At 39.2% G+C, this 15,735-nt stretch overlaps 1 protein-coding gene across 1 annotated transcript in view; it reads right to left on the reverse strand.

The window, feature by feature from the left end:
• The window catches only part of N4BP2L2 (NEDD4 binding protein 2 like 2), a 106,758-nt gene continuing 91,717 nt past the window's right edge, over positions 695 to 15,735 (reverse strand). Inside the window, 4 exon segments of the mRNA XM_021065179.1 lie at positions 695 to 1,133; positions 3,765 to 3,811; positions 5,583 to 5,668; positions 8,668 to 10,430. Coding sequence (XP_020920838.1) covers positions 3,788 to 3,811; positions 5,583 to 5,668; positions 8,668 to 10,430 — 1,873 coding nt within the window. The 3' untranslated portion in view covers positions 695 to 1,133; positions 3,765 to 3,787.

Raw genomic sequence — 15,735 nt, forward strand, 5'->3', positions numbered from 1 at the left:
CTTCCATATGCCACAGGTGCAGCCCTAAAAAGCAAAAAAAAAAAAAAAAATCCCCAGAGGAAGCTGTCTGCCCTCTAGAGAAGCCTGGGGGTTTATTCTCTGGAGAAGATAAAACACTAGGAGGAGGAGGAAGAGGTAAAATAAGCCAGGCAAAGGTCCCTTTCTGAAAGAAGGATTAGGTAAATGCCTACATATTAAACAGTGAGTAGTCACTTTTTTTTTTTTTTTTTTTTTATCTTTTTAGGGCCACACCCATGGCATGTAGAGTTTCCTAGGCTAGGGGTCTAATCGGAGCTATAGCCGCCCGGCCTACACCACAGCCTCAGCAATGCCAGATCTGAGCCGTGTCTGTGACCTACACCACAGCTCATGGCAACACCGGATCCTTAACCCATGCAGCAAGGCCAGGGATGGAACCTGCAACCTCATGGTTCCGAGTCGGATGCGTTAACCACTGAGCCACGACAGGCACTCCAGTCACTTCTTAATTTATACTTTGCAAATATGAATTTTAATATTTGAAGTTTAATTAAACTAAAGTAATAACAATAAAAATAATAGTTACCTGTAGTATAGTGCAAGTCCCACAATCCCTAACCAAAATCCTTGAAGTCAGATATGTTTCAGAATTCAGAAAGTTCTGAGTGGGTCTAGGGCAGCCCCTAGTAATTAAACACATTAATATTTCTGTGGTGAAATAGCAACTTAGTTTTAATGTCAAACATTTAAGAAACAAATGAAACAAACAAAAACAACTTTTGGCTTCCAGTACTTTTTCGATTTCAGAATTCCAGAAGTGGAATCACAGACCCCATACTTGGATTTAGGGCTACCCTTCTATTCTGATGCAGTTTTTAAAATAAGCTGCTCAAGTTTTCTGTGCCTTATTTGCTTCATAAAATAAAGTAGGGCAAATATCTTCAAAATTAGAGAATAAAATGTTCAAGTTGTTACCTCTTTTGTTGTTTTTTTTATTAGTATTCAGGAAACTGATCAAGAATGGCTGAACAGATCATTTATACCAGTTTCAGTATCCAATGAGTATATCGCTGTAAATAATCCTTTGGGTCTGTACGGAGCACTCTCTCTTGATGTTAGGATCTTCGACAGTACCAGCAAGATGCAGACTTCAACTACAATCAAACACAAGCCCAGACAAGTCCAGACAAAATGGTGACATGAATGGAGTTTGTTGTCAGTATCCCATACTCCTGACCTATTTATGCCTCCCACTCCCACCCCTTCCCCATGCACCTAGGACTTCCCACCGTCCCCACGGTTCCCACACACTGCCTGTTCCTGTCTCATTCACAGACCTGTCCTCTTGACTTTGCCCAACCTGCCGTCTCTAAATCAAAACCAGGTCTATGTCCCATTCCCTCATGATCCCGCTATTTACCCTGTAAAGTCAATAATAAATATAACTTAATCCATGCAAATGTGTTAAGTTTATTAAGTCCGTATGCTGCTCTCCTTACTAACACAATTTCTTTTCTGCCAGGGGCATTTCAAACACGACGCTGTAACCCACAAAGGTACTAAGGGGAAGAGAATTAACCCTTGCTAAGAGCACATTATTTTTCAGGCACTATGCTAAGAGCTTTGCACAAGTTAATTCTCATTTCATATCCCCATGACAGGTTGGTATTATAAACTATAAAGGTGAAGAAACTAAGGCTCTGAGAGAGAAATTTGGTGAAGGTCACCTAGCCAGTCAGCATTGGCATCAAGATGGGAATCTGTTCTCTTCCCAGCACTCTGCTCTACCTCCTGAAAGGAGAGAGGCAATATGAACACCCTGGCCACCAGCAGGAAGATGATTTTGAAATAGACAAAGATTTGCAACTCCCAGAGAGTCAACCAAATTCTCCTGTTAGTTTCCGCTTTCTAAATTTCTGTTTATTGGAGTTCCCGTGTGGCACAGTGGTTAACGAATCCGACTAGGAACCATGAGGTTGCGGGTTTGGTCCCTGCCCTTGCTCAGTGGGTTAACGATCCGGCGTTGCCGTGAGCTGTGGTGTAGGTTGCAGACACGGCTCGGATCACGTGTTGCTGTGGCTCTGGCGTAGACCGGTGGCTACAGCTCCAATTCGACCCCTAGCCTGGGAACCTCCATATGCCGTGGGAGCGGCCCAAGAAATAGCAACGACAACAACAAAAGACAAAAAAAATAAAAAAATAAATTTCTGTTTATCCCCTGAGGCCCACTGGTCATTATGCCAGACACAAAACCAGGAGGAACATTCTCATTTTAATTATAAAAAATCTGTACGTAGCCACAACACTCATAAAATCCCCCAACAAAAGAAGACTAATAATTAGGGACGACCGATCTGTGAAGCTCACAGAGGGCAGTTAGTTTAGCATGAATGTAGAAGATGAACAGAAAAATCAAAAGTATGATAAGAAAGTGTCCTTGACACAAAATTAGCAGATAGAAAAGCCTCTGGAATTGGCTACAGCCAAATATACCCGTGCTCATTGCATGCTGCTTACACTGGTGTCACACTGAGGGGAAAGGAAAACACTCCCTTCCTAACTTCAGTCCTAACATAAACTCCATGAGGGCAGGACTGCTTTCATTGCTGTATCGTCAGTGTGGAGAACAATGTCTTAATTGAGGCAACTTAATAAACAGTTGTTGAACAAATGAATGAATTTCTTCACCTTCTTTCTCTGGAATTCCTCAGAGCCTCTTATGTCTACCCCTACTATATTTACACCACATTTTCTTTTTTTTTTTTTATTATGTATTTATTTATTTATTTAGTCTTTTGTCTTTTTAGGGCCGCACCTGCAGCATATGCAGATTCCCAGGCTAGGGGTCCAATCGGAGCCGTAGCCGCCGGCCTAGGCCAGAGCCACAGCAACGCCAGATCTGAGCTGAGTCTGTGACCTACACCACAGCTCACGGCAATGCCAGATCCTTAACCCACTGAGCAAGGCCAGGGATCAAACCCACAACTTCACGCTTCCTAGTCGGATTCGTTTCCGCTGCGCCACGATGGGAACTCCTATACCACATTCTCTAGTGGTCCCTTCAAATCACTAAATTCTTCTCCCAAATCTTTAGACTCTTCCCTCTTCTTTCAGCAGAACCATGTTTAAAACAAACAAAAATATTTTTACTGGGTATATTTCTAGCTAGTTGGGAAATGGAAACACAGAATACTCTTAGAAGTAAAAGTTTAAATGAAAAGAGAAAACATATGGTAATGCAGAGTACATTCAATTCTTATCAAATGCAAACACATATATATATACTGAAATCGTAGCAGCTGTGTTTATTTCATAATTTAAGCATTTGAAAAAAAGCGCAATGTGTTATTTTAATGTCAGCTTGATGTCAAGTTTAAAATATGAGTTTGTGTACATATTTTACCTCTTTTCCTAGAGAATATTTTAATATTTAAATATAATCTATATCCCTAATTCCCAGCCCTTATCACATATCAATCTGGGGTGGGGGGAATCCCCTATAAACTGTGTGTTGCGAGAATGCTCTAAGATATATTGTAACCAATAAAGTTAGAAAATAAATTTAGTGACAATAATCTAAGCTTGTGGTATTTCACAAAAAGAGCTACATTTAACGGAAATAAAAAAATTGCACGTGCAATAGCACACAGGGTTGCTATGGTAACAGACTACATTTTTTAATATTTACTCTTCAATTGTAGTACATATGAGCAATTACAACCACATAATGTCAACATCCATTTCCTTCTGATCATACAGGGGTCTCTGGAATAAGTTGTACTTACAGTTCAAGGAATTCTCATTTTTTTTAACCAATCTTCTTCTGTCTTTTCTAGAAATTACAATTAAAACACATATAATAATGATTAATATTTGGCATTGAGGTTAGGTCTGCACCATCATTTAACATAGGAACACTCCCAAAATGAAAAAAAGAAACATAATAACCACAAATGTTAAAGTATTGGGTGTACATGTGTCTTTAGGTAGCGATAAGGTCTCCAGAGAAATGAGGAGGAATAAGAAATTTGAAAAAATATATTTGGTTTTATTATCTGGGCACACAAATGAATCTACTTTTTCCACAGCTGTGTCTATATGAACAGTTAAGAAATACCTATAGAGTTCTCGTTGTGGCTCAGTGGTAATGAGTCTGACTAGTATCCATGAGGATGCGGGTTTGATCCCTGGCCCTGCTCAGTGGGTTGAGAATCTGGCATTGCCAAGAGCTATGGTGTAGGTCACAGATGCAGCTTGGATCTGGCGTGGCTGTAGCTGTGGCTGAGGCACAGGCTGGCAGCTGCAGGTCAGATTGGACCCCTAACATGGGAACTTCCATATCCCGCGGTGCAGCCCTGAAAAAAAGAAAAAAAAAACCTACTATCCTGAAGTACATAATTCTGTAATGTTTCATTAAACCTTGATTTTATCATTTATTTCAAAATGTACCCCCAGCATTGCCTTTGGGTACATTTAAATCATTATCAACCAATGTAAACAGAATCCCAGCTACCTTCTTCTCATTATTCATAGAGTACTGACATTTCCCAGAGTTTCTGTTACCTTTCTAACCTTCCCAGCCAATCCTCCTCCAGCTATCAGAAAATTAACAGTCTGTCAGAACAATCATGGACCTCCAGAACATACCAATAATGAGGTGCTTCCAAGTAAAGTAAATACAAATCCAATTTGTAGCTGTTACTCCATCATAACAAGATAAGACTGGGAGTTCCCATTGTGGCTCAGTGGTAATGAACCTGATTAGCATCCATGAGGATGCGAGTTCAATTCCTGGCCCCACTCATTGCATGAGCTGTGGTATAGGTCGAAGATGCAGCTCACATCTGGTGTTGCACTGCTGTGAGCTATGCTGGCAGCTGCAGCTCCGATTTGACCCATAGCCTGAGAACTTCCATTTGCTGCAGGTGAAGTCCTAAAAAGATCAAAAGACAAAAAACCAAGGTAAGACTGAGGGCTGAACAGGAGACAGATGTAAAGAATAAACTACTCTCCTAAAACAGGCATCTCAGTCACCAACAGTGGGTCCTTACACCAGCCTACACTACAACAAAGTTACGGCATTAAATGCAACCTTCTCTGTAGGACTAACTGGAAGAAACACACATATTATTCACCTATCCACATACATTCTTCCTCTATTTAATACAAGGCATGTAGCCTTTTATGTTACATTTGATGTACAGGTTTTATCAATTTTTTTTTAAGAAACCAGTTAGAGGACATTATGCTAAGTGAAATAAGTCAGAGAAAGAAAAATATTATATAGATTTCACTTTATGTGAAACCTGAAAAAAATCAACAAACCAGTGAATAAAACAAAAGAGAAGCAGTCTCATAGATATAGAGAACAAACCAGTGTTAGCAATGGTGGAGGGCAAAATGGGGGTGGGGAAGTGGGCGGCACAAATGACTGGGGGTAAGACATGCTCAAGGATGTATTATATAACATGTGGGAAGATAGCCAATATTTTATAATAACTGTAAATGGAAAGTAACCTTGAAAATTGTTAAAAAAAATGTAAAATATTAATAATAATTAAACTAGTTAGAGAAGGTCTTCTTTGAAAGCCACAAAAATGTACCTCTACTGATGTCTTCCACTGCAAATAGATCATCTTCAGTGTGTTCCTGTCAAGGGGAACCACGTAGTCATCAGGCAACAAAGATTCTGTTGAGGGGTGAAAAAAAAAGAGAGAGAGAGAACAAATTTCATCTCTCATGTTATATTTTTTACCCTAAATGTGAAGATATACAAACATGCTATCTAGACCATCATAATGATAAAAGCCTGGTTTTGAAGATACTTCAGTGAGAGCGAAAGCAGGAGTGAATCTCAGCTCTCTATTGGTAAACACTATCCAGACTAAATAAAAATGCTTATGGTGTTTATATGTATAGTGACATGTATCATTGTTCACATTCTCAGGTAAGTATGAAAAGATACACATCAGGCTTCAAGTGGTACTGTACAAGGCATGAAATTTGGGTAGTCATCCTTTCCTGTGACTTATGTAAAACACTGCAAGCACAAAGTGCAGTCTTCCTGCAAATTGCTCCCTCCACTTCAGAGAATCTGGGCGAAGAAATCCTTACAATTACAATGCTCATAAGCAAGTGCAAACATCTATCTATACCTACCAGCCATACCAAACCATACAAAATATCTTCCCCACACTCACATATGCCGAGAAACATGGGTAGTTTTGTTTCTTCAGGCCTATGTATGGCTCTACTAATATAATCTCACTGTGTCTGCAAAACTCCCAATACTAGAATTCATTTGAGTTCCCCATCTTATTTATAAGGCCAAAGATACACCAGAGTTGTCCAATCTAAGCAAACAAATAGGTTTACAGCCTCCACTTACAGTTTATTCCTCTCTTTTTTTAAGCATATACCATTTCCAAATGTGAAATTCTTTCTTCTGCTTTTCTTTTAAGTCATATTTGTAAAAGCACCACTTATAATTCCCTCTGATATGGAGCCATCCCAGACAAAACCATAAACCCATATTCTCTTCAACAATCCCTTTCGTGTGGCCAACCTGACTCATAAAATATTCATATGCTTGTCATTTATATTTTCTATGGGCAATAATTTTGTTTTGTGTTAGCCTTGTCTCCCCATTTAGAAGGTAAGCTATTTGATGAATGAGGTCTATTTCCTCTAAAAAGCTTTCCAAAGCTTAATTAATGGATGCTGGATCATTACTGTTGATTACAATGGTATTGTACATTCAAGGGAGGAGGTTTAGAATCTATTTCCACTAGTGCCTTTGTGCTTTCTGGTGCTGATTTAAGGCAGTGATTGTTAAATCTTAGGTCATGGACATCCCCGAGAAGCTGATAAAATCTATGGACTTTCTCCCAGAAAAGTTTGCACAAAATGACACAAAAAATTTTGCATACAATTTCAAAATATGGACCTTGAACTAAGATTCCTGACCTAAAATGACTTCCATTATTTTTTTAAAATTTCCAAAGCTAACACAACTTAATATTTTACATTAGTATGTTTCTTTGGTGCATCTAGTAGGACAGAAAATTGCAGCGAACAGTTAAGATGTGATTATTCACCAAGTTTACAAAAACGAGGAACATGATGCCAGAGCAAGTTAATAGCTGGGACTCCCCTGACTCTGAAACTTAGCCAATCCTGGCTCTAAGCTAAGTAGACTAAGTTTAAACAGAACAGCAGAAGTTCAGGGCAAAATAAAAAAGAACTCTGGAAGATAAGCTGTGCGAGAAGACCAAGCCCCCTGGTGGGTATAGAAGAAAAATATTATCAGGGAGATACAGGATGCAGGGACTGGAGATTTATTCCTTGGTTCTTATCAGCTTCTGTCCCCAAAGAAGGGGATACATGCAATTGCATGAAATCATTAAGACATGCAGTTGACTTAGAGATAAGGAAAGGCTCGATATGCGCTACATTTCCTCTTTAAGATATTTAGAATCTTTTTTTTTTTTTTTTTGTCTTTTTAGGGCCACACCCATGGCATATGGAAGTTCCCAGGCTAGGGGTCAAATCAGAGCTACAGCTACCGGCCTACACCACAGCCAGAGCAATGACAGATCTGAGCCATGTCTGTGACCTACAGCACAGCTCACAGTAACGTCGGATCCTTAACCAACTGAGAAAGAACAGGGATCGAACCCATGTCTTCATGGATACTAGTCAGATTTGTTACTGCTGAGCCACAATAGGAGCTCCTATCTAGAATCTTAAATAGGCATATTATTTAGAAGAAATTTACTTAGAATTTTATTTTGAATATTAAAAATCGTATTTTCACTTTTTTAATTCACAGGTGAAATTTTCATTTCCAAAAACAACAAGCCTAGGAGCCCAAAGGAATCATTCAAGTCAATCAAAATCCTAACATTTTTCAGTACTCTCCTCAGTCCTTAAAAATTAAATTCAACTGTTTTTGGATTTTTTCATCATTTAATTTTCATTGTCCCACCTCCTTTTACTATTCTCAGATCAATGAACCATATAGTGAATGAGAAAGGAAAGAGTCACGTGCCAAACATGGGAAATGTAGAAAGCAGAAAGATTTAAAAAATTAAAAACGCAGTCCATGGAGTTCCCATCATGGCTCAGTGGTTAACGAATCTGACTAGGAACCATGAGGGTGTGGGTTCGATCCCAGGCCATGTTCAATGGGTTAAGGATCTGGCGTTGCTGTTAGCTGTGGTGTAGGTTGCAGATGTGGCTCGGATTCTGCGTTGCTGTGGCTGTGGTGTCGGCTGGCAGCTACAGCTCCAATTAGACCCCTAACCTGGGAATCTCCATATGCTGCAGGTGCGGCCCTAGAAAAAGACAAAAAGACAAAAAAAAAAAAAAAAAAGGCAGTCCATCTCTATTTGTTACATAACCACTGTTTGCCTGTCTCACTGTTTGTTCTTCCCGCTCTCTATTGAAATTGAGAGTCTAAGTATTCAGCGTGCTCAAAGACATTTTAGACAACTGGTGGTGGAGGTGGGGGGTGGGAGGCAGGACTCCATCAAACACCACTTGCCACGCATCCTCCACTTCTACTGTTGAAAAGCACACAAGGTCAATTAACCACTTGTGGTCACTAACATGAGGGGGAAACACCTCAAAAATTACTCGCATGTTTTAAATTGGACTTTCCATTTGTAGCAAATAAACACAATTTACCCACTGGAACTCCGGGAGATCCAAAAAGCTTTACTAGTTGAAAGGCAAACTCTTGTGATAATGGTAGCTGAAGGGAATCAAAGCAGTCAGTGCTTGTTAAATCTTGGTTATCCTCAGTTTGTAAGAAGTGTAATGGCTTAGGTTCTTCCCTTGTCTCGAGCTTTTCGCCAAGCCTTTCGTTTAAAAAGGGAAGATCAGAAGTGACCCTAAAAGAGTATGAAGTATCAGTCTGGCTACTTAAAATCTGTGAAGAAGGAAATTTTACATCACTTAATGTATCATTTACTCTTGTTTGAGAGTTGAAAGTCAAAATTGGTTTCTTGCTTGTAAAAGATATCTTCCAAAAGATAGATGTATACTGCAAGATAAGAGAAGGAATGGGGTTTTTGTAAAAATACACAGAGTGCCTTAGTCTACTAAACAGCAGGTAATGAGAATAAAATTGTCCACCAACATTTAGAAGAGAATCTTTGACGACGTCAAAGTAAAACCATGATGAATGATGTTTGAAAGTCGTATGTTTCTGCTTAGTCTCATCTTCATTACTTATTTCTGAAAGTCTGCCTTTTTCTTCTTCCAAAGAAATGTTTATTCCACGGCTTTCTGTTAACAAGTCACATGTCTCCCTTTCTTTTGCACTGACGTAACTCTGTCCCAGTAATTTTAAGTCTGGTGCCAACATGAAAATCCCTCTCTGCTCCCTTTTTTTATTCTTCGTTGAGTGTAAGGCGCTCCTTAGGACATCCAGTTGAAGGAAGTAGCTTCTACAGAGATTTGTCTCTGTTCCTATGATTGAGTCTATATTCTCAGTTGGAGGTGACAAATCTTCATTTTCTATCAATAGCTTCTCTTCTATCAATGTTTCTGTACTGCTTCCTGGCTCTGACACTCCTTCAGAAGTGGAGATCAATTTAATCAATTGCTCCCTGCTGTCAGGAGAAGCCAGCTTTTGCCGTCTCTCTTTCTTAGGTCTCTGTTCATACACAAACTTATGAGGTCCCTCAGGCCAGCTACCAAAATAGGGTTGTCTCTCAGAGCCCAAAGGTAATTCTTCATCAGATAAGTCATTTGAGAAAACAGCCCAATAATTGTGTTTAGTTGTATTTATGTCTTGTTCTTTTCTTAAAACTTTATCTGAAGTTCTGGATCCATATGGTGGGCAGAGAATTGTTTCATTCAGGAGACTCTTATCCATTGTCTCTCTCTTCTGCATAATTGAGCATGGGGTTTCGATACATCGGTTCTGGATGTCTAATGCCGTGATATCCCGACGTTCAATGTGCTTTTCTACCTTTGTGCCGGAGCAGGCATCACTTGCTACGAAGGAAAGACTTTGAGTCACTGTAGGGCAAGAAACAGAGCTTTCATTTGGCATCAATGACAAACTTAGAAACAAGTCATCCTCTTCCTTGGGGAGGGGTTTCTTTGGTGCATCGTCCAACTCAACGACAGACGTAACATTTGGCAAACTGTTTTCAGAAATTATGTTTTCCCATCTTTCATCTTTATGGCCATTCACAAAATCTCCTACTTCATTTCTCAGAGCACTAGTTAAGGAACACTCTAATTCTCTTTTGGTGTCTTCTAAGTCTTCCTCTTCACTCTGACGTGGGTCCTGATCTCCTGGTGTGAGGTAACTTAAGGTTTCAATTGAGTTTTCCTCCATGATTTTACCAGGACTGTGCTGTTTTGGCTTTCTTTTTCTGTTTCTCTTCTGTTTGGTTTTGCTGAGCCTGTGCCCGGTTTTCTTCAAATTTATTTCTCTGGAATATAAAAGAATTAAGAAATTTATAGCTTAATTATCTGTATAACATTAATAAGCTAAAACATTATACTCAATGTGAGGATTTACAAATCATTATTATAAGAGATTTTTAGTGCAAGCGTGTGTGCATTTTGTACTATATTTTAAAAATTCACTTTAAAAAGATATACTTCAACCCTCTAAATTAAAAATGAATACACTTTGAGAAAGCTACAACTCATTTTCACATACTCATTTCATAAACCAGTAGCTTTACAAAAGCCTATTATTTTCCTTAAGCTAGTTCACACACACACACAGACACACACACAATTTTATTTTTATGCGTATACAAAATCTACCAATAAACATCTTGGTTTTCCTAACATCCTGAATTCTGAAAAGTGAAAAGTGATGGGTGCAGTCTAAATGGCACTGATCTAATGGCTCAAATATGTTTTCTCTAAACGTAAAAACTTTGGGAATTAAGTTGTTCTATCAAATTGTAAAGAAGAGGAGATGATAAGCAGCCAAACCCAGTGTTGGGATGCTATGCTTCTACTTGCCTAGCTAGCAGTGGTTCTAATCTAGAGGCTCCACCACTGCTTTGTGGGGTGTTTGGAAATGTGTGAAGGAATTTTCGATGGTCCCAGTGACTGGAAATATGCTCCTGGCACTTGGTACTAAGGCCAGGGATGTTAACCATCCTGCAATGCCAGGGACAGTTCCAGGGTGAAAACTGATCCCATCAGCAATAGCTCATCCAGTACACTAGAAGTTCACAGTGCTCCTTAGTTGAAGGCAGTATCTATCCTGAGAGAAAAAGGAGGATTTAGGACATTTTCTAATTTAGAATATAAAGGTTTAATTATCTTCTCTTCCACAACATACAGATAGAAACATAGTAAAATGCAGTAGGGGAAGGACAATAGACATGGCTGAGAAAAAAAAAAAAAATCCAGGGTAGAAGAACTGGAAAATAAACAAACAAATACGGAAGCACAGAGAGATAGTGAGGAAAAGAAAAGTTGGTCAATTGGCTAAGCGTTGGATAAAAAAAAACTGATTAAAACTACCCTAGCTTCAGAGTTCCCACTGTGCACAGTGGGTTAAGAACCCAACTGCAGTGGCTTGGGTTGCTGTGGAGGCATGGGTTGGATCCCTAGCCTGGCACAGTAAGTTGAAGGATCCAGTGTTGCTGTGGCTGAGATATAGGTCACAGCTGTGGTTCAGATTCAGTTCCTGGCCTGGGAACTTACATATGCTGGGGTGCAGCCATAAAAAAAAACTACCCCAGCCTCTGGCTTGGTGTATTCTATCCCATGCTGCTGGACAATTTTCAACAGGCAGGAGCCCTGATACTTCATTCTTTGTCACTTAATTGCTGCTTCCCTTGTTTACATATTCTTGATGTTGGTTTAGAAAGAACATTAAGGTTGTAAATCAATAATACTTCAATTACAAAATAAATTTAGGTGATCCCACCGTAGCACAGTATGTTAAGGCTCTAGCCTTGTCTCTGCAGCAGCACGGGTTCAATCCCCAGCCAGGTACAGTGGGCTAAGGATCCAGCATTGCCACAGTTGTGGTGTAAGTCGAAGCTGTGGCTTGGATTCGATCCCTGGCCCAGGGAAATTTCATATGCCGCAGATGCGGCCAAAAAAGAAAAAAAAAAAAGATAATTTAAAATGTTTCTTAAAAGAAAAAAGAAAGAACATTAATGAACAGTAAATTACTGAGAAGCAGTTAAGATGGGGCTTCTATAAGAAGAATATTGACGAGAGAACACCAACTTTGATAGTGACTCTCCCTCATGGGTAGGTCTATCTGATTCCAATGAAAGGTCTAGTTGAAATCTAAGAGCAGTCACAGTTATGAAATGCACACTACAGACTAGTCCGACTGACAGACTAGTCTGTTCTCATTCTGAAAACAAACTCCACTGTCTTCACCCAAACGTGAACCACCCTGTTGCAGGGAAAGGAGGAAAAGAAAGGGTTTTTTGTTGCTTTATTTATCGGATTAAATGGTAAAATACTAAGGATTAAAGACTCACTCCAAGCATGGTGACTCTATGGAGTTGAATGCACTTCATGTCTAGCCACTGTCCCTTTAAACAGCTCCCTACTGCACAAGGAAGGAGAGCTCCAATCTATGGAAATGGGGCTCCTAGATATGGTTCATCATAAACGTGTTTCTAGCTCCTTATGCCGCAGGAATTTTAAGGTTCACAATGCTACTTTGAAAACTGGCTTAGGCAAAAAAAACTACATAATGCACACCTACTATGTATTAAGGTTGTTTAACTGCTTTAAAGGTACTAACTTACCTAATCTTCACAATAACCATATGTGGTGAGGCAAATGCTAGTTTTATCCCCATCTCAAAAAATGCAACTGAAACATTTCCCTAGCTACAGCCACCACAGAAAACAGTGTGGCGGTTCCTCAAAAAATTAAAAACAGAACTACCGTATGATTCAGCAATTCTACTTCTGGGAATGTGTCCAAAAGAAATAAAAATATTAACTCAAAAAGATACTTGAAATCAACCACACTTTAATTAAAAAAAATACATATATATATATAGTAATACACACACAAAGATATTTGTACCCAATGTTCATAGAAGCAGTATTTGCAATAGCCAAAGTGTGGAAACAAGTGCCCATCAATGGACAAGTGGATAAAGAAGTTGCGGTATATATTTACAGTGGAATGCTCTTCGGCTGTAAAAAGTGAGGAAATCTGCCATTTGTAACAAAAAGGATGAACCTTCAAGGCATTATCCTAAGTGAATTCGATCAAACAGAAAAAGACAAATACTATATAATCTCACTTACATGTGGAATGTAAAACAAAACAAAAAACTCATAGAAAAAGAGATTACATTTGTGCTTACCAGAGGTGGTAGATGAAGGTAGGGGGAATTTGAGGAATGTAGTCAAAAGGTACAAACTTGCAGTTATTAGATAAGTAAGTGCTAGGGATTTAATATATAACATGATTACTAAAATTAACATGATATACAGGAAACTTGTTAAGAGAGTATATCCTAGGAGTTCTCACCACAGGAAGAGAACTTTATTTTTATTGTATCTATATGAGTTGATGGATGTTAACCTATTGTGCTAATCATTTCACAATGTATGAAATCAAACCATCATGTTATACACCTTAAACTTTTTTTTTTTTTTTTCCTGCAGCACTGTGGCATGTGGAGGTTCCCAGGCTAGGGGTCAAATCAGAGCTGCAGCTGCCAGCCTACACCACAGCCAGAGCAACACAGGATTTGAGCCACATCTTCGAACTACACTGCAGCTTACAGCAACGACAGATCCTTAACCTACTGAGTGAGGCCAGGGACTCAGCCCATATCCTCACAGAAACCATGTCGGGTCCTTACCCTGCTGAGCCACAACAGGAACTCCTTACACCTTAAACTTACACAGTGATCTATATCAATTATTTCTCAATAAAACTGGGGGCGGAGGGGATAAAAAAGAAGTTGCCTAGTATCACATGGCAACTGGCAGAATTCAGACCAAGGCTCACTGGCTCAAGAGTCTATATTCTAACTACTATACAAATTGCCTTTCAACTTAAAAAAGAGAATTTTACAAAAACACTTCTCTCTCCTCCTCCTCTCCAAATTCTCACATGTGCATAAACACAGAGATTCCCAGCTGGCAAGAGTTAAGTCCTTTTCATGGAAGCAGTTCTTGGGCCCTAACTCCTACTATCACTAACCTATTAGTATCTTGAGACTTTTCTCTTGTTTTTTTTTTTTTTTTTCTCTCTCTGGATCAAAGCAAAACAAGGAGCAACAACAAAAAGTGAAAGAAGATAGTGTGGCGCAGGACCCATCTTCCTAATGGGACTTTACGTCCAGGTTTCATATGAGCAATGGAAAGTCCAGGGTAGGTGGCCTATAACTTAGATAAGCTGATGGACACAAGGGGTTCCTCCTGAAGTTAATTCATTCACCATGGGGTGGAGGCAGGGGAGAATGATCACATTCTGGACATACTTTGAAGAAAAGACAGGCAGAATGTGAAAACAAACTGGTTGGAGCATGAGAAAAAAGATCATAATGAAGTGTGAGTGCAAGGATTTGGGCCTGAACAACTGGAGGGATGAAGCAGCCATTTGCTGACACAACGAAGGCTGTGCAAGGTATGGGTTTGGAGAGAGTACTGCAAAATCAATTGCCTCAAAGTTCAGGTCAGAGTCTTAACCAATAAACTAATCTGTTCTTGGAGTAGAAGTTAGAAAGTGGAAAACATGAAGGCTTCTCTAATATTCCTCATGGGTTCCTCTATTTTTTAAATAGATTACAATCTGATAGCCACTTAGAGAAAGAATAAAAACCTGCCAGTGATGAAAACTCATGATGCCTGCAGAGAACTCATGATCACAAAATGAAGTGACTTAAAAAATAAACTATTAGAGCCTGGGAGATGAGGCGGTTTGACAGAAGGATTTGTCAAAGGAGTCTTTAAGGATTAGAATTCCATTTAAAAACACAATACAATGCCAAAAAGTATGAAAACCAGAAGACTGACTCTACAAGGAAGTGTGTCAAAGACTCACTAGTTCTGCACTTCTGAAGTTCAATATAGTGACTATATTTAAACAGGCCTTCGAGAAAGAAAACACAAACCAATCATAGGGACTTGAGAGGCACCTAGGAGATGAGAGAAGTAGTAGTAGGTAAGTGCAGAGGTGACAGCTTCTGTGAGAATGTATATGCACTGGACATGGCTCATCAGCAGATGTATTTATCCATCTATAAAGTGTGAAAGTTTCATCAAACCTGTGTCTCACCTGTGCTGTTTCATTTAGGGATGAATAGCATCATTAAAAGAAAAGAAGCATCATTAAATGTAAGTTAGTCATGGAGAAAAAAATCAGGAGAGTTGGAGGTATGGGCTGTGGCTTTAGAAAAGAAAGGAACAAGAAAAGAACAAATGGTAACACACCTCTGATTAATAAGATTTTGCTTTCTGGATAAGCCTAGAATCCAAGCTCCTAGGTAGGGATGGAGTGTACCTCTTGAGAATCAGAAGGAGCGTATACTCTCAGAGAAAAGCTAATCTGACCAAATTAACTGTGACCTGAAAACAAAAATGAGAGAATATCCAGATAAAGCCATAACAAAACTGACTACTATGGAGAGAATATATACATGTGTATCTCTCTCACACACACACACAAACACTTATTGCCTAATGATCTTCTGGGAGAAAATAATTATGGGAGCCAGAAACAATATTTCTTACTTTAGAGACTACATAGTAATTCATGAAGTATAGGCACTACATG

The sequence above is a fragment of the Sus scrofa genome, chromosome 11 (genome assembly GCF_000003025.6).
Source record: "Sus scrofa isolate TJ Tabasco breed Duroc chromosome 11, Sscrofa11.1, whole genome shotgun sequence".
Classification (NCBI taxonomy): domain Eukaryota; kingdom Metazoa; phylum Chordata; class Mammalia; order Artiodactyla; family Suidae; genus Sus; species Sus scrofa.